The following is a 20,745-nucleotide window of genomic DNA, read 5'->3' on the forward strand; positions in this document are numbered from 1 at the left end:
CAAAGTAATTAGTGATGAAAGTAACTATCATGGTGACAAATTTCAGATTAAACACAATGCTCGGGTTAGCTATGTGTTCCAAAAATAATTCTGGACAGTAGTGTCTTTATCTGGAAGAATTGAACTAACCAATAAAATTCATTTTTGTGTGCTTTAACTGTTTGACATTTTTATTTTCTTGAGGGATTTGTGATGGTATAAATTGTTTTTTTTTACGTCTTGATAGTGGCAGAGGCAGTGAAGTAAAAGGGTCCTTAAAAACTCCTTAATTTTTGATTGCACAAGAGGGGAGGGCATGAACACGGGCGTCGCAAGGATATATTTTTTGGGGGGGGGACTGCGATTGATTTAGTTGCTGAGGAATATCCATCCCCTGGGAAAAAAAAGCGGGGGGGTCCGGGGTTTCCTCCCCCGGGAAAGTTTGGGGTTTGAAGGTGCAGAAAGGTGGTTTTTAGGCATTTTTCTTTCCTAAATATTCTAATTATAGTGGGTTGGAATATATAATTTATTTTTTATAAAAAATTATTTTCAGAGAACAAATTTGTAAAAAACAGTGCTCGCATTACCACGATTGTACTGAATGCACCATGCGCAACATATGGGTTGTATCACGGAAATCGTATTTTTAAATATAACTACGAAACAAAATATATTATTGGAGGGGACGAAATTGAAGACTTTTATTATTGGGGGGGGGGGGGGGGGGACGCCCATGGCATGAACAGTGTTGAATCAGCCTCCCGGGCAGTAGCGGACCTGGTACGGCCTGCAGGTCGCCTTGTGCTGCTTCCAGTCCTGGCGCTGGTGCTCCGGGCCGCAGTACACGACTTGCTTGCAGTCGCCGCACCGACGGGCTGCGGCCGCCCCACACACCTCGCACCGGCCGCCGTCCCCGTCCTCCGGCATCTCCCGGGGCGCCTGCCGACAGCTCTCCTGGATGTGGCAGGTGTCTTCCGTTTGAGACAGGGGTCATAGGCAGGGCCGGCACGTCCATACAGGCGAACTAGGCAACCGCCTAGGGCACCAAGTAGCCGGGGGCGGCGCAGCACGACACATAACAGCTGATATAATATGTTTTAACGATTATCGAAACTAGATGAAAATGGATTTTTGTAACAGTTTGGAATGTTTATATTGGTATAAGTAATTATTTAAAGTCCACGGTGACCATGATTTGTAATAAGTAAAAAAGTAAAAAAAAAACACAAGCCTGCTTACATTTGATTGTTGACAAAATCTTAGGCTTACGTGATGTATTTTGAGGCAAAAAAAATTTTCTTTTGGGGTGTCCGACCCGGGGGGGGGGGGGGGGGTGGGAATTAAAGTTTTTCGCCTAGGGCGCCAATTTACCACCTTGCACCGGCCCTGGTCATAGAATTTCATGGCTCACAGCAAAAAAAAAAAGATGACAACAACAACAACAACAACAACAACAACAACAACAACAACAGCCCAAACAGCACAATCACAACACATGTCCTCAAACTGCCCGCTCGCACCTACTGTTGCACTGTCCCGCCACCGCACTCACCCAGATGCTTTTTTTTAATAATTAATTAAAACAATTTACATTTTCTTGTTTCATCAGTAGAGTTCTACTAATTATTATCATATTTTATATATTTACCTGTTTTTTTTTGTCCTTCTAAGTAGCCCTTTATTATTTTTAAGTCTTTATTTTGAATTTGTGAACGAAATATTTTTTGTTTTATCTAGTTTTTTTTATTATCTTAAAAAAATTCCATGTAGATTCAGAGAAAACACATGTTGTGCGGCTCTCTGAAAAAGTTGAAGAATCTGTTTACTTAATATGTACTTTGCTCATCTCTATTGAAAATCTGCCGACCCCTGAAACCCCTGGGCTTGCATAACAGTCCAGCTGTCCTGATTTCTGTTCATCTGCGGTTTCTCCAAAATCACACCAGGGAAAAAGCTGGGGTTGTTCCTTGCTACAGGCCATTTCTGATTACTTGCCACGTATCCCTGATGCATGTCTTCAATCTTGTTAACTGAGATTTACATCCCAGCTTAAATAATGATAAATAAAATTTAAAAAAAGAAAAGTTGTAAATGCTAAACCAACATTTATTTAGTATAGATACACTTTATGGTTTAAATGAACCAATCTAAGCAATAATGTGACTGTCTGTGGGAGATGTTTATAAAACACCCCATGAAGAAGAACTTTCATACGTCTTGATGTGATGTCGCTATTGCATTGTTGATGCTTTCATCTCCTGGAAATGACTATTGCTTAGTTTGATATTTTTTTCATCTGAGTTGCGGCATGGGGAATTAGAAGAACATTAGGAAAGTAAAATTAGATTAGTGCACTTCCTAAAAATATTTCCTGTAAAAGGCAAGAGCTGTATGTATAATGAGCTGTGTGGGAGTGTTCTGCCTGTAGACTAATCTTGAGTACTTCGAAGCTAGTTGTTAGTAAAAAACATTTCATATTTCTGAATGCCATTCACGGATGTAGCATCTAGGTAGCCAACATGGACTGGAAAAATGCACACTTGAGATAACTGCTCCATGTTTAATTTCATCACAGCACACTAGGAGTTTGTAAGTACTTGAAAAATATTCGGTATTTGTGAATAATTTGATATTTCATATTCATGAAGAACTTTATATTCAGTTCAACATTTCAAATGATTTTTTTCTTTCATATTTTTGTTACCAATAGACAGGCCTACACCATGTCAAACTTATTCATTAAAAAAATTATTGAAACAAAAAATGTAATGTATATGAGTCGTAGGGATTTCATTGTGAAATTTAGATTTGTTTACTGGTACATTATTCAAACACTGTTTTATATTTTTAACAGATAATCAATGATTATAATTTAAATTATTTATAAAATTCTATTTTACGTATAGAACCAGGTCAACAAAACTACTTTCAAACTACAAATTTAGATTAAGAAAATGCATTGCCAGGTTTTTATTTTAATTTCCTTTATTTTACTGTATTTTGGATAAATATTTCTTTGACTCCTGTGAAGTGTGAGAAAAAAAATTTCACTGTATTTTAAAATTTGATAAGAAAAATATTCAGTATTCGTAAATATTATGATATTCAATTCAAAATTTGATATGAATGAAAAAACCAGTATGCACAGAAACCTACAGCACATAAATATAAAGAAGGAAAATGAAGTAGGTATAGGACAACTGTGGTTTAACTGGATGATAGAGATGAAGTACGTATATGATACTAATATTGCAGGCTTTATATCGTTAGGTATCATGGCATCTACTTCAGCTTTTTATTTTATTAATTTTTTTTTTGCTGTAAGTATGCTATTACAGGGGTGCCCCACAAGGGGGGGGTAACGACGCAGACTGCGTCATTAAAATTTCAGGGGGGGGGGGGGGGGGGGGGGTGGATAAAAGACGAGAAAAATGTATATATTATTTACATAATTATAGCTTCTAATGTGAAAATACGTTTCTGGTGCTTTGATAATTGAAAGGGGTCTTGTAAATCAAATTGGAAACCCCGCACTTTCCTCAACAAAAGCAGTTATCTGTCGGTTCAGGATGGAAATATTACCTGATATGACCAAAATTATTATTAGAAAATCAGTTTAAATTAATGCAAAATGTGATAAAATATAATACTAAAAAAGTATAATATTATAAAATCATTGAGTAAATCATTGAGAAAATGACATAAAAAATTTCAGAGTGGGGGAGGGGGGGGGTGTGGGCACCTCTGGCTATTAGTTTCTGTTTATAAATTTGTGAATAAAAACTGATACATTACAGCACACTTCTATTCCATTTAGTTTATTGTAATTTGATTAAAATAAAAATAGAATTTTTCATTCCAAATTGGGTAATTGTTGCTTATTGCATATCCAGATTTTTAAAACATAAAATGTTAAAATAAGGTAATTGGATGTATGTATTTGTAAAGCAAAGCTGTACCTATAATTATAGAAATATTTTATTTTGAAAATATGAATAAATCTTTGGGGAACATTGTTCCCAGGGGAAATAGTTCTGTGTAACACGTACAATTTTATATTAACATAATTTAAATAATATAAGTAGTTAAATGTGTTTGCAAGTTGAAACTGTACAGTTACCAAAATGTTTTTGATTTAGAATATATCATAAAGCTTTGATATAAACTGGATACACAAAAAATAAAAAATTGTCCCAACAGAATTTGTATTGTGTAACGTATCCAATTGTACTTTCACATAAATTTTAATGTAAGGCAATTAATTGAATGTGTTTGTGGTGCAAAATTGTAACACAACCAAAATAAATTTGATTTTGAAAATATGAATTAAATTACTTTCATACAAAATGGTTATGCAATAAGAAACAACTACCCCAAATTGAATAATAAGTACAAAAGAAAGATTACAGGGTTGTTTGGGACAGTGAAATATATTAATAGTGTATCATGCCTAGCATAAATTAAATTTATAATGCAATTTTGAATATATACTCACTTAAGTTATATTAGTCTGCCGTAAAATATAGGCACAGAGAGGAACCGTAGCCGTTTTAGGTCCTGTAGCTAGGTAAAAAATATATTCATTGCAGAAGGAATTTTCTCGATCTTATATACACAGTATTCTACCCATATCCACTAACAAGTTGCTGCAACAAACAAATAGAAACCGCGACGTTAAGAATAGCCCGCCATAAATAGTTCCATAGAGTAAGCATTCAAAGTATGCTATAGAGTACATTTTTGTATACAGTAATTTTCAAACAAAAAATGTTCAGATTAAAATTAGCTTTATAATAAGAGAAGGGTGTACAGGTTGAGAGTTGCTGTGCCGTACTGAAAATAACTTTATTCTTTTCTCTTTTTTAATACCAAAGCCTAAGTTTTAATTATGATAAAATGATGATAAAAGGAAACACAATTTATAGGACGTGTCTTGCTCCATAAAAACATTTTCAATATCTTTGCTATTTTTAAACAAATGTAATGGCTTGTTTATAATTAATGCCATAGGTAAAGCTTTTTAAAAAGCATTAAGGCTTCACCTACATGAGTGAATGGGTTGTTGGCCATCTGGTATGCCACAAAATATGCTGCTATTTATTAAGCCTGGTATTCAAAGACACAAAAATAAGGATTAAGATGTTCAATATGCTACACCTATATCCTAACCATATTCCTAGTGCACGATGGAACACGGCCAGTAGTCCCTTATTTTTAGGCAAATTATTGTAGTGTCCTTTTGGTTGCTGTTCTCTTGTCCAGGTTCGGAGCATGCGCAGAGCTCACCATTTCGGGGCAGCCTTCTATTCACAGACGAGAGAGCCAAACGGCCGATCGTGCATCTTTGGTTTTTTTTTGTTCATTGTAAATAAATATGGTGGTGTTGATAAAAGGGTACTAATGGTCAATTAGGTTAGGTTAGCTACATTATAAATACTTTAAAACATTTTGGACGGTTGATTTGGTTAGGACAGCTACATTAAAGATATGAAAAAAAACATGAACTTCGCGTAACTTCGGGTTTTGGCTCTCTCGTCGGTGAAAAAAGGCTGCCCACCGTTTCGTTGGCCTCGAGTTTGTTCCCTTCGCTGCACTTCCCTACACTGGTGATGTGTTCGTGAAATGCCCAAACTATCGGGGTGGGCGTCGCTGTGACATAAAAGTCTGTGCGACAGAGGAGCACCGATGATTGGCATCAACACTAAAACCACCGAGCACATGGCCTGATTATTACATGTTAAACTTCATACAAGAATGGCACATGCCTAAACATAAGTTAATGCCACATTGGCTGGGAAATAGCAAGTTTAGAAAGTCCTTGGGCCATATTAAATAATAAACGGGAATGCTGCACATCTCGCCAAACCAGCGGCCCTGTGCTGGTGAAACTGCAAATGGTGGCACATGTTGGTAGTGCTGCACTCACTCACTCCATGCCAAGAGCATGTTCAGTTTAACACGTGGCACACCCTAGATAAGGCAGCAATGTGCCACAGTGGCCTCGGTAATTAGAGGAGCACCGACAAATGTTGTTAGAATATACTTCACATAACCTGTAGTAATTAAATAAATACCAGTTGACAAAACTACTTTATTCAAAATACCATGAGATTGACGCCAACCGCCGGTGCTCCCTCTGGTCCGCAAAGGTCGTTATGCCACAACAACACTGGCTCCGAAGTGCGGCGAACACGCCCGAGCGTGATCTTCACAAAGTGTAAGAAAGTGCACCGCAACGAACGCCGCGACGACGACAGCGCCCGGCCGGGTGTGGCAATGCGCCTAACTAAACACTTGATTATTTTGTTAATTAAAACAGCCAAATTAATAACAATTTAAAAGAAGGGTTCATGTAAGGGAAATTATGTCTAATTGTCTTATAAGCATATGTTGTATAATTTGTTTCAAAGTCCAAAACTGGTCGGGTCGGTTTTCCCGCGTTCCACGCGTTTAGGCGCGAGGCCGCCGGGCGGTCTCGCGCTCAGTCTTCGTCGGGGGCTCTGAGGGGTCGGACGCTCCGCGAACGTCGGGCCAGCACTTCTAGTTTCTCTTCAACATTTCAGCAATAGTGTAAGTTTCTACAAACCTTTCAATCAGCTCGGCGCCGACCCCACTTCAGTCGCACGATACTTCGTGCGATTCTTAACTTAATAATTTATTCCCTACAGGGATCTTTAACTTAATACGTAAGGCCATGTCCAGTTGAAGGACAGCGTAATATTGGCACACAGTTTTCGGCTTCAGTAGCCAATTAATTGTTATCGTCGAGAATCTTGTGAAAGACTGAATAACTTTCATATTGTAACTTTCTTCGTGTTTTAGTGTAATTGGTAACGTGTGTTTTAAGTGACTATCTTGCCACGCATTGAGACTTTACGCGTACGTCGCTCACTGACATGATTGCATAACTTTTCGAGACTTTAGTTTTTGTCGCAGGCTAGACTGCAAACCGCCCTAATCACAGGGTTTCCGCTATTCGTTTACTTTTCTACATAATTTTTTGCAACCATAATTCCGTGACTGTATGCTGAATCTTACTCAGGACACGTAGCCACCGCTTCAACCCGTTGATTTCACTTTGCAATATACCCTGGTCGCGCGTATTTGTTCGCCCACGTGTATACGTGTGTCACAGCGGTTCGACAACGGACGCGGCCAGTAACAGGACCAATCAGTGTATCAACGTTGAATAAAGTGCAGTGTTTCGGTAATCTGTTTATTAGTCATTTACAAGGCGTCCTGGGTGGCCTAAACAGCCCAGGAAATTTTTGAACGTAATTTTAAAACTCCGAGACGCACTCCTGCCTGCAGCCACGAGGCCGAACCCCCGTTAAAAACCCTGAGATCTTTTCAAACATTCATATTTAATTATAAAACATAAACAGGCAGCGGGGATAGCGTCAAGATATAAATATTCATCTTAATTTGCAATGTGTTACATAAGTAATTCATGGTCCTGAAAATCACACTACACTGAACATTACGAACAACACAGAAGAAGATGATCGCGCCTAGACAACCAACAGACGACTTCCCCTCGAAACTCTTCCTCAATAGAAAGAGAATCGAGGGCATGACCTGAGTGATCATTTTTGTGAATCTTGCCCCCTTGAGTTGAACAACCACCTGCTACCACCACCCACGCTCTCGCGGTTGAAACCTGAAGTGGGCCTAGTTGTGACTGAGCATAATTTATATGTTTTAATTGCTTTATTTAAGGGTGGTGCCAGGCTAGTTCTAGTGCTCTCTGTTAACACTTTCTTTCCAATATCCTCGATAAATTATCCCATTGTATTTGTAACTTTTTAAGTCTCCTATTTATTCCATCTTAAAGTGGTAGTACCTCTTATCCATTATAGTTTTCTTTGTTAATTTAACTATCATAATCTTGACAATATATTTTTCCTTTATATTCCACCCATTCATCCAAACTGTCAAACTTTGGTTACATGCAAGACACCCATGAATCTTTTTCCATAAAAAGGGTATGTCCACCATTAATCACATCTTTATATCATTGATCATGATTGTTAAGAGAAATGGTTCTAGAAAACTTTCTTGTAACTTTCCTAACATGTAATGATGACAGTCATCGTGCCCTCCTAGATGCAGAGGCCGTACCTGTCCATCGACGTGGGCCTAAGGTAGGTATGTTCCCCCTAGTGCACCGGCTGTGAAGTGCTACGGGCAGGGACGCACCCGCGTGTGCCCTGGTACGACAGCGGACGTCAGGATATTGTAAATAGTTATGTTTTGTATGCACATTTTTAAATAACCACGAGCCTCCACAATTATATACACGTTTGACGTAACAGAACTCTCACGTCTGGAATTGTGTATGTAAATGTTGTGTTAATACTTTGTTTGTCTTTAATCTGTAACTTATTAATTAATTCATTTGTGTTTGCGTTTCATTAATTAATTGCTTTTCATGTCGTTGTAATAATTCTTTAACTCATTCAAGTGCTATGTTAGTCATGTAATCGCAACCTGGCGCACCGCGAGGCGGGCCTCTCTCATGCCGGCCGATTTCCCCTCCCCTCCTCCGCGGCCGCGGGGCTCGGCTCGCTGGCGGGCGGAGGAGGGCAGTGGTGAACCAGACGCGGGAGACGCGTTTCTTAGCTCCGAGTTCACAGTCAGTGAAAGCGTCACAGGACTGCCTCTGTAGTCGAGCTGCTCTATATCAGCATTCGTTGTACTGCTGGACTTTTCTCAGTCATTACGTATCGTTTCGGGACTTAAGTTGCATACGTCATAGGCCGTGTATGTGCCTCTTCGAACCGCCGAACCCTCTCGGTCAGTACGTGTATTTACTGGACCTTTTCCGCTTACGTGACGGGTCGCGTACGTGCTGCGTAGCACTGCTGAACTTTCGTAACCAGTACGATTCGCTACGGAGTTACCTTCTCTGTCATTTCGGGTCGCATCTTGTGGCCAAGACTTATTTCCGGGAGTCCGGGGTAGCGGCGGGGAGGATGCTCGTTCCGCGACGTGCCGGCCAGGCTACGGCAGGATTCTTCATGGAATAAAAGGAACTCGTGAAAACGGTCATCATCGCATTATCCTTGTTACAATATACCGTTCCTCCTACCTACGTAACGTTCCCTCCAGGTCCTGTATTTTCCGGTCCCGGCCACGTTGGCCTGAACTCACTATCCCTCACCGACGAGATCTACACGGGCAAATCAGGACAATTCACCACAGGGGATTAGGGACCATAGGCCGAGGGACGTCAGTAACTATAATTTCTTCCAAAAACTCATGTTTAACTTTTATTATATATATTTTTTATTTTAGTAAGGAAATCCCCAATCCATCCCACCCCCTTGTTTCCATATCATTCTCTCCACTATCTACATCAACTTTGAATTGAAATTATTATACCATAAAAATTCCTTTTTAAAATATATGAATCAGTAACCAGTCTGGTTTCCCGTATGGACATTTTGTACTAAATCCTCCAGCAAGCCCGCCAACTGAGTTTCACACAAGTAGTTCCTCCTAAACATTTGCTGCCTTTCATCCAACCATTGTCGTCTGTTCCTTTTTCCTACTAAATATTTGTTAAATATAATTCCAGGTTGCTTTTTAGTTAACTTGTTTGTATAACCATAACCTTGTTTGTATAACAATTTTTACGATTACTATCAAATATTGTATAAGATAATAATGGAAACTCACCTACATTAACACATGTGAGGCATGAAAGAATTTTATATAACGATCCTAGCAACGTGGCTAAAAACAAATGCACGAAATTCAAATTTGTGTACATATGCTTATCCCCTTTGCTACCCCTAAGGGCCGGTTTTATGACCTCCGGCTAAAGTTCCGGCTAAAATGTAACCGCAGGCTAGCTCTTATTTCGGTTTTATGACTTCCTGTTAACGTCTACCTTCCAGTTAAAGTTCCGGCTAACCTAGCGGGTGGATGAACCGGCCGCTAGCTGCCTAACCGGAGGCTAAGCAACAGAAAATAAAATGGCGTTGTATCAGGCGAGGTTAGTTGTTAGTGATGATGACTATTTGAGGAATTCTATTGAATATTTGCAGGATACGATGGAATAATTTATTACTAAATGTAAAATGCTTCGCATTCGTCAAAGTTTTATTAAAAATTACATGGCATGAAAGTGTAGTCACGCTTTTCTATTCTCGTCGAGTCGTGTATTATTATTTGACTTTAATTGATCACGAAGTACATAAACGTATGCTATGTATATAAACTTAAGAATATGTGTAAATAAGTGAATTTTAAAATTGCAAAACGAGGGTTATTATTACCGGTAGGTACCTATAAAATGCGTGTTTTCGTGGAAGTTGTATCTGTGAATTTTTATTCGTAATACAGTGGACATATGCCGGGAATGAAATGCACTTCATACGACTTCAGACGTGGTTATAATTCAATGAATACAATTGAATGTGAAAATAAATGTTACCCAATTATCCCTTCCCTATCTTACAAACCATTAGGTACTTATTATCTACCTGCCACGCAAGTGCAAAACGAAAACAGCACTGGAATTATTCTGTTTACCGTATCCAAGTTTATCCCTTGATCCTATCGGCATGACCCTTTATATGTTGGTCTTGTTTTACATTATACTTGCTGTTTTAATTTAGAATGTTGAAAAATTCTGTACACAACACAAAATACCTAACATATCACGATGCAAACAAATTATGTCGGGTCTTGTAAAAATATATTTCTTTCGTATACATTTTACAATCATAATTATTTCCCCAGTGAATATATCTAGGATCTCTCGACCTACTAAATTAAAACAGCAAGCATCCTATACCACAAACTAATTCCATCAGGATCGGATTAATTTGGATACGTGATACGAAACTATTAGTACAAAAATGAAACCTACACCAGTGAAATGAAAATCGACAAGTATTTTCCCGAAACGGGGTCTATATTATTTGATTATGAAATAAATTTATGAAAGAAATAAGTGTTCTGTAGCAAAAATGTCATCCCCTATTTATTTGTTGGTATAGAATTACTTCGTTAGTTTTGGCTTAATATATAACCTAACAAAATCATGAGTTTCAATACAAGAGTAAAGTTGAAAACACACGGTTTTGAATCGTAAATTGTAATTTTATGGTTTAATACAAAGCAGGTTTGACGTCAAAGTAGTTTTTGGTTAATTTAATTATATCTGTTGCCAGATAAAGTTCGCGGCATATTTATTTACTGCAGCTGTAAACATTCCGAATCACAATACAAACAAACAGCTGACTAACATTCTACCAGAAAAAATAACTGTCTTGCAACAAAAGTTACCAAATTCTGTTTTATTTCATTACCAACACACCCATTATTACACCACACGCTTCGTCAGGTTCCGGTTAGCCAACCGCAGGCTAAGTTTGGGTCATAATACACCCCTCGTTCGTTAACCGGAGGCTAGCCTTACCTGTAGGCTAGCTAACCTGAGGATTTAGCCGGAGGTCATAATATCGGCCCTAAGTATTGTCGGTGGAATTTGGGAAGCTTTCACTTCAACAAATATGTATTGAAGTAGAAGTATTGAAGAATTATTATAATTATAGCCAATATTCCATAAATTGCATTTATTTATATCTTTATTTATAATTTATTTATTTATAACCCATTTATGCATTAAATAGCAAATAAAATAAAATAACTAAAAAAATTCGCGCTAACAAAATTATTTAGAACACTAAGTACAGCTCATGCCACCAGGATCGCTGAGCAGTACTTGTTCGCGGATTTTCGATGACTTTCCTATATTAATAGACTACAATAATTAAAAATATTTGGTTTTGTCCAAAAAGAAATTTACTTCGTACTTGACATCAGTAAACCTCTCCATACTTCTATATATAGCCGACGACCGTAGCAAATTCTGATGCACGCCGGCTATCGGTGCTAGGTGGTTCGATTCTCGGGTAAGGTGTGGGTAAGAAATTTATTTACGGATACTTGATTGCTAATGGAATCATATAGAGTTCACATCCGACGATAATTGACGTATTGCCGTGTGTCTGAAGCCGTAGGCCATCCCTTCAAAAAAAAAAAAATCTAAATTCTATGGTAATTTTATTTAGTTTCTTGTGTTGTGTCTTGTGTGCAATTCATTAAATCTTCAATGGCGCTCGTGTGTTGAAACGTGTATTAGACCCTCGTTGATTAGACCTTACTCAAAGAGTTATTATTAACCTGATCAATGGTTGCAGTTAATAAATCCAAATTTCTAGAAACGCTTGGTAGAAATAAACGATCAAAGAAAAGTTCAAATGTTATTGCAACAAATACGAAAGTACATAAAAGGGGCTCAAGAGGGAAAAAGAAGAAATCCCGTTCAGGTTAGTTAAGTAGAAATTTGAAACTAGGATTTAATTTTTTATATATTTTGTTTTAAGTTGAGATAATCCTTTATTTTTTTTGTTCAGTATGGTTATGAAGTGTTTTATTTTGCACTAAAAGCACCTGCAAGTCGTTTGATCTACACCACGTTCTCACAGTGTTTGGTTATGTTAGTGACATTTAAAATACTAAAAAATCGCAATAATGTAGGAATTCTGGCAATATGATGTTTTATCCTAACCGAATTTTTTCCACAATTCGGCATTGAAGGCATTGAAATCTAAATGTGTGAAGGGTCAGAGGAAAATATCAAATAATTTAAAAGGGTAATAATAATTCTGTAGGAGAGCCACTTTTCTGCGTGATTCTGAAAGATATACGCTTTTCTGAAAGAAAAAAAAAAGTATATATATGTGTGTCTCAAAATATTTTTGTAATTATTTGAATGAATTGTAAGAAAAGGTGTATCGCCTTAACCATTGAATATATATAATGTATAGAAGTCGCGAGCCCAGGTTAAATTTTCTGTCCGGTTTCTCAGAAGAATTGTTGTAGTTCCAAGCTCCGCCGCTGCGATCGCTTTCATCGCTGGGTATCGGCCGTATACGCCCCTGGTGGTATTTGGCAGAACTTGGTTAACCAGCCCAGTCGTGACATCATCCTTCACCCCCCCCCCCCCCCCCCCCCCCCAGGCACCCTCCGAAAATCCAAGACCAACGATTCAAATTACCCGGCAGGTCTTATCAGCATCGTTAGGCGACCTTGAAGAGGAGCTTCCCTGACTGTCGCTTTGAGAATGATGAAATCCCAAAAGAAGCTAGCCACGGAAATCACTGAATGATGGGATTCTGTACCCGAGTGAAGTGAAAATTAGCTATTAAAACTTTGTATTGGGCCAATAGTCAGTGTTCCGTTCAAAATATGGTTTTATTTTAAAAGTAAAATACTTATTTAAACTATATTTCGCGTTTGTACAAATTTACTTTTAGATATTGGCAAGGAAAATCAACATACCTTAAACAACCTTCTTTTATTCAACGTTATCTATTAAGTAGTAAAAGGGGTAGATATTATTTTAAAAAATAAAACAAATGGAACCCACTAAATCAGTATTGGCAATATATATATAAATTCAATAATAAAATACGCATATTAAAATTTTTTGTATTTAACTTTTTTCGTTAATAAAAATTCAGGATGATTTTGGTTTAATTGGTTTACCTATATTGCTATATTTTCTAAATCACATAGAAAAGGGAAAAGAGTACATCAGTGAAAATTCAAAAATTTAGTTTAAGTAATACTAGCCATACCAAAAAATCAATATGCGAGATAAAACAATTTGGTAACTGCTCTACATTTCAAATAAAAATGCATTGGTTTCATGAATACTGAAATATATGCGTAATAAGGCATATTATGTTATTATCCTAAGCATGACTATAACTAAAAAAATTACAGTAATTTAAAACGATGGCAGTCTTAACATACAATAAGTGCGCGAGTCTTAGTTTATATTTTAATTGGCTTCTTCGTCAGATGGAAAAGAGTTAAGATTTCATCAAGGAAAAATATATTCTCAAAGTCACTAAACCGGGAGATAGAAAATAAGGTAGGTACTTCATTTTAAATAAAAGTTAAAATAGGCTTACGCTAAACCAATTAAAAATAAGTCGTAAAAATATTTTTATTTATTAAATATGTTCTATACTTGACAGTTCTTTGTGTATAATTCTTCAAAAATCTTTGGAATTTAATACATACTTTTCTTAAAATGGTAGAATATCAGTAATACCCGGAAATTACGTGAGCAAAGCCACGGGTTATTAGATATACTTTTACTATAAAATAAAAACAACTATACATTTGTAGTTAACGAATTTGATATTTTGTTTATTGCTTCACAACATTCATTTGCCAGTCTCAAATTTCATCGTACCACTTGTCAGAAATGTCACCAAAAATGAGAGATAGATTTTTTTTTGACGAATTTCAATTACGAGGAAACCTTTCGCAAGATTTTTTTCTTCGCAGTAGTCACTGGGACACCATTAATTTAAATCCACTAAGATAATAAAATTGTATGTATAATGATTTGTTTTTGTATATTTATATAACTTCCCAACCAATTTTTAATGATTTTCATGTGAATAAAAACTTGTAAAGCAATTTAATTAACTGTGTCATAATTCTTCTGATTAGATGGAAATACAAACTTTTCATCCTTAATATACGATGATAAAATATATTTATTATTGCAAAATAGTATTCACTGTTCAAATGCAAATTTAAATAGATTATTCATACATGTTTCCTGCTAATTAATGGTTTAACATAATAATTTTTAGTATAAAATCCTTTTTCTCTTGTGTTAAAATGGGTTGCTAAAATGAGGAATTATAAATATATCACTTACTAAGTCCGTGCACAGATTTACACAAAACAGCAATGTGGATAATCTTTTTTGGTAGTTTATAATTTTCTGCCCTGAATAACATGAATTTGGTTGAATTCATACCAAAGTGAATTTTTTTGAACAACTTAAATTGATGTCATTAATAAATATTTATTTTATATTAAAAATCCACAAACTGTTTTTAAAATATAATATTTATCACGCCAGATGGAATAATAAATAAAAATAGCTCTTATATGTTGTCTATGTTTAAATAATTGTATTATATTTCATGGAAATAATATTTACCTTTCGGTTATTAAAAGAAAATATATTTGTATTCAAAATACTTGCGCATCGTTTTTACGAGCATAACTTGTGTATCTAACCTCAAAGCAAGGAATATAAAGAGTGGCAACTCAATGCTATAACAAAAACTCTTATTTTCTTTGGAGATCCGGGAAATGTGCGTTATTTATAAGCAACTTAACATAGTAAATCGTTAACTTTTCAGATCTATGTTCCAAAATTGATTTTTTTAGTGGTCATTCCTTACTGGGAATATTCACCATATAACGTTTAAGATTATTTATTTTGAATTACGAAACAACCAAAACATTATGTAAAAATGCTTCATCTTATGTTAAAAGAAAATATAAACTGCATAGCCACAAAGTATGACATCATACCATTAGTTTCAGTTACTAATAACATTACGTGCACGCGTTTGAACAGTCATCGCAGCCATAGTTGTTTCATAGCTACCAAAATCATTCAACGTTGTCAAGAATTATTCCAAATTATGTTTGGCCATTTTACTCAATGCGCCACTCCGTTAACACAACATTTTATAAATTCTGAACTACGAATATGTCAGTAATTTTTTTTACGTTATTACGTTTAAGAAATTTCTGTAGTTTTCTTATAATTAAAACTTAAATTTTGATGTTGGCATCTTTTAACCGCACTTTTTTTTTCGGTGGCCGTACTCCTCCAATTCAGTTGCGCCCGCCCGTATCTAAGCGCTCGGATTTCAACAAAAAGGCACCGCCTCTCGATAGAGTGAGACAGAATTACGCGCATGACCTTGAAAAAAGCGACGCTACAGCGCTCTGGCGTGGAAGCTGGTAACTACGAGTACCTTCTTGTGGAAAGAAGAGCTGTCTAGCGGCGGAGCTAACAACTACCACAGTTTTGGATCCGAAAATTGGAATAATAAATCCTATCCCCTCGCGACTTCTATAAGTTATATATATTCAATGCCTTAACTTTGCCACCAATAAAGATAAATAAAATAAAAAAAGGTTGTGGTGATACTCTAAGTGGTAAATATGTATTGTACGGATTAGCGCCAAAAAAAATCGTACAAATATGAAATAACTTTCATTATATGCTATCTTACGTCCTCTTTTCAGAACCGCCTGCGGAGATAAAAAATTCCAATTACTTTTGGAGATATCGAATTTTTTAATATTCATTTTATGGCGATTTTTTTAAAAAAAATTTTAAAAATCCGAAAATACCTTTATTCTGTGCTCTTTAACTTCCTCTTTTCATTAAATCCGGCGGAGATCAGAAATCCCAAATACTTTAGGAGATATGGAATTTTTTAATTTTCATGTTGTGCACTGATGCGGCGTTGAGCGGGAAGCCTACGATTCACACATCCTTCTGGACATACCGAATACTCACGTTGGCAAGCCTTCTTTTCTTAAAATTATCAAGAAGTGATTAAAAAATACTTTAAAACACTGTGGATGGTTGGTTATATTAGGTAAGTATAGCTACATTAAAAAAACTGTAAAATCATTTTATGGTTGCTTAGCAAATAACTTTTTAATATGTAGCTATCCAGCGCTAGGAAACCGTTTACATGATTTCACAGTATTTTTAATGTAGCTATCCTAACCAAATCAACCATCCACAATGTTTTGAAGTATTTATAATGTAGCTAACATAACCTAATTGACCATTAGTTTTCAAGAGTTGCATATTTATTTACAATTAAAAAAAAAAAAAAAAAAAACCGAAGATGCACGATCGGGCGTTTGCCTCTCGTCTGTTGAAAGAAGGCTTGCCAACGTGAGTATTCGGGTATGTCCAGAAAGATGAGTGAATCGTAGGCTTCCCGCGTTCACCATTGTTGCTTGTTTACAAATATGATTTTTTTTTTTCGCGACGTAGTTGAACGACGACATCACGTAAAAAGAAAATTACGTGAGTTCCTACTGTTCATCCTTTTTCCCGGTTTGTTAGGTCAGGTCAGCTACATTATAAATACTTTAAAACTAAACAACCATTAAAATTAATTTTTATTATTTTTAATGTCCGTTCAGTTTCAAAGTATTTATACTGTAGCTGACCTGACCTAATCTACCTTTGTCCCGTTTTGTTAGGTCAGGTCAGTTACATTATAAATACTTAAAACTATACAAGTAAAATTAATTGATATTATTTTTAATTTCCGTTTATTTTGAAGTATTTGTCATGTAACTAACCTTACCTAATGGAAAATTTCTGTTATTTAGGCATTCACGCACACACGGCAAAATATAAAATGGCGTCTGTTGAATGATTACATAGGGGTTGTATTGCAAAATAAGAACGGCGATATCTCCAAAAGTAATTGGAATTTTTAATCTCCGCAGGCGGTTTTGAAAAGAGGACGTAAAAGAGCATAATGAAAGTTATTTCATATTTGTACGATTTTTTTTGGCGCTAATCCGTAGAATACATATTTACCCTCTAAGTAATTTATTTTGACTAGTGATTAGGTTAGGTATGCTGATTATTTCTGTGATATTGTGAAAATGGTCTGTTAGAATGGATTTATTGAGTTCTCTGTTTTATTTATAATCATTCTGTGGAGCCCCATTTCCATTTAAGGAATGTTCCATGTAGAAATTAAAAACGGGTGACGTAAAAATGTATTGTGCTTTAATATTGTAGCCGGCACCATTTTCCACTAGAGGTTGCCGTGATTGTTGTCAATTCCCTACTGTCTTTTTGATACTAGCTGCAAAATTGTTCCTGTGGTTCTCAGTTCTTAGGAGTAAAGTTTAGCAGAGACTGTTTTCTAAAAGATGGCGATGTTTGGCAATACATTATGGCCAGGGTCAAGACTTTTTTACCCTAATTAGTTTTACATTTCAAGTAATTTTTTTTCTTTTCAATATTTAATTGAAATAGGGGTAAATCTGTATTGTACGGATTAGCGCCAAAAAAAATCGTACAAATATGAAATAACTTTCATTATATGCTCTTTTATGTCCTCTTTTCAAAACCGCCTGCGGAGATTAAAAATTCCAATTACTTTTGGAGATATCGCCGTTCTTATTTTGCAATACAAGCCCTATGTAATCATTCAACAGGCGCCATTTTATATTTTGCCGTGTGTGCGTGAATGCATAAATAACAGAAATTTTCCATTAGGTAAGGTTAGTTATATGATAAATACTTCAAAATAAACGGAAATTAAAAATAATATCAATTAATTTTACTTGTATAGTTTTAAGTATTTATAATGTAACTGACCTGACCTAACAAAACGGGACAAAGGTAGATTAGGTCAGGTCAGCTACAGTATAAATACTTGAAACTGAACGGACATTAAAAATAATAAAAATTAATTTTAATGGTTGTTTAGTTTTAAAGTATTTATAATGTAGCTGACCTGACCTAACAAACCGGGAAAAAGGATGAACAGTAGGAACTCACGTAATTTTCTTTTTACGTGATGTAGTCGTTCAACTACGTCGCGAAAAAAAAAAATATCATACTTGTAAACAAGCAACAATGGGAACGCGGGAAGCCTACGATTCACTCATCCTTTTGGACATACCCGAATACTCACGTTGGCAAGCCTTCTTTCAACAGACGAGAGGCGAACGCCCGATCGTGCATCTTCGGTTTTTTTTTTTTTGTTTATTGTAAATAAATATGCAACTCTAGAAAACTAATGGTCAATTAGGTATTGTTAGCTATATTATAAATACTTGAAAACATTGTGGATGGTTGATTTGGTTAGGATAGCTACATTAAAAATACTGTGAAATCATGTTAACGGTTTCCTAGCGCTGGATAGCTACATATTGGCTGTATCCGAATACATAGGGATGCGTCCTTAGCACACACATCCCTACATCCCTTAGCAAATGCAGCCACAATGTAGAGGACGCATTTCTAATGGATGGATAGTATCCGAATACTTTTACTATTAGCACCACCTGTTGACTGTCAGTCGTACTAATGTTCACGCAGCCATTTTGTGTAGGAATATCTACGAATATTCAGCAAAACGTATATAATAAATACCTACCAATTAAAAAATAATGTAACGTGTATGTTATAGATGTTAGCGATCCAAATAAAATACATTTTATAAATTGTAAACTTTAAAAATACTTATGAGTTTTGAATTATACTTTAAATTTAAATTCGTATTTTTTTATATTTATTAACGTCTTCATTTGTCTCTGTTTAAGTTATCACTTTCGCTTATAATGTTTTAAACAAATATTATGCTGAAAATCTGAAGTAATATTATACACAAACAAAATAAAACCCGATTCCGAAGCTAATGGATGTAGGGACGCGTTAGTGGATGCGAGTGTCGCATCCCTAGAAATCTCGAATTAGTGGATGCGTGAAGGGATGCATCGGCATCCCTTGTGAGAATTCGGATTCAACACAAAGATGGCCGCGTCCACTACGATGCACCTTTAGTGGATCCCTTAGCTAAGGGATCCATTAGGCCAGTATTCGGATACAGCCATTAAAAAGTTATTTGCTAAGCAACCATAAAATGATTTTACAGTTATTTTAATGTAGCTATACTTACCTAATATAACCAACCATCCACCGTGTTTTAAAGTATTTTTAATTACTTCTTGCTAATTTTAAGAAAAGAAGTCTTGCCAACGTGAGTATTCGGGTATGTCCAGAAGGATGTGTGAATCGTAGGCTTCCCGCTGAACTCCGCATCAGTGCACATCACGAAAATTAAAAAATTCCATATCTCCTAAAGTATTTTGAATTTCTGATCTCCGCCGGGTTTAATGAAAAGAGGAAGTTAAAGAGCACAGAATAAAGGTATTTTCGGATTTTTTAAAAATTTTTTTAAAAAAATCGCCAAAAAATGAATATTAAAAAATTCGATATCTCCAAAAGTAATTGGAATTTTTAATCTCCGCAGGCGGTTCTGAAAAGAGGACGTAAGATAGCATACAATGAAAGTTATTTCATATTTTTACGATTTTTTTTGGCGCTAATCCGTACAATACAGATTTACCGAAATAGGAAATAAATTAGGCTAAAAACAGGCATGGTCCCGGCCGTAACGTAATGACATTAAAGTTCCTGCCATTTTGATAACAGACTTAGATATGCTTTAGTCCTAAGGGTGAAGTTGCAACAATAATCAGGGCAATCTCTAGTAAAAAAAAGTCTCCTCTACGCTATTAAAGCTCAACATAAATTTATGTCATATTTTAATTACAGGTGATAATTATAACTATTTTACACCAACCGTTAACCCGAAAATACCATTTTTCACTTGACCTAACCTCTACTTAAATTGGTTGTCATAAGGAAACAACTCTTTCAAATGCAATGTACTTGGTAAAATTTGGTAGTTTTGAAGCTCTTTGAAGTCTAGGGAATATGCGTGGTTTACGAATCGCACAGTAGTGAATATTAATGGAAAACATTTCAAATAACAGCAAATAATTTGTTGTATCATTTTAAATAATTTCCACATCAAAATTTTATAGATTTTCTTAATTGTTACTACACAATATCTCTGGACTTAATCAGCATTCCCATTACATATATTTTTTTTAAATTTGAAAACATCCATTTGCATGGTAGTAAATCAACCATGTAGTAGCCTACTCAGTGTTGTTATTTTCATCCATGCTGCATTGAATGGGGGCACAGGAAAAACAATAGGGGGTAAATATGTAGTTGGGCGTTATTTGCGAAAAAAATGTTAAAAATCCGAAAATACTTTTATTCTTTGCTCTTTA

The 20,745-nt window shown here is 35.7% G+C and overlaps 2 protein-coding genes across 2 annotated transcripts in view; one reads left to right on the forward strand and one right to left on the reverse strand.

Annotated features, from left to right (window-relative positions):
* LOC134534863 (SET domain-containing protein SmydA-8-like) overlaps positions 1-4,635 on the reverse strand; it is a 28,874-nt gene extending 24,239 nt beyond the window's left edge. Inside the window, 2 exon segments of the mRNA XM_063373505.1 lie at positions 757-918; positions 4,475-4,635. Of these exon segments, the coding sequence (XP_063229575.1) occupies positions 757-906 (150 nt within the window). The 5' untranslated portion in view covers positions 907-918; positions 4,475-4,635.
* Positions 4,636-11,868: 7,233 nt separating this feature from the next.
* LOC134534864 (ribosomal L1 domain-containing protein 1-like) overlaps positions 11,869-20,745 on the forward strand; it is a 36,877-nt gene continuing 28,000 nt past the window's right edge. The window contains exon 1 of the mRNA XM_063373506.1: positions 11,869-12,323. Within this exon, the coding sequence (XP_063229576.1) occupies positions 12,185-12,323 (139 nt within the window). The 5' untranslated portion in view covers positions 11,869-12,184. The remainder of the gene's footprint in view (positions 12,324-20,745) is intronic.

This window comes from Bacillus rossius, chromosome 8, assembly GCF_032445375.1.
Source record: "Bacillus rossius redtenbacheri isolate Brsri chromosome 8, Brsri_v3, whole genome shotgun sequence".
NCBI lineage: Eukaryota > Metazoa > Arthropoda > Insecta > Phasmatodea > Bacillidae > Bacillus > Bacillus rossius.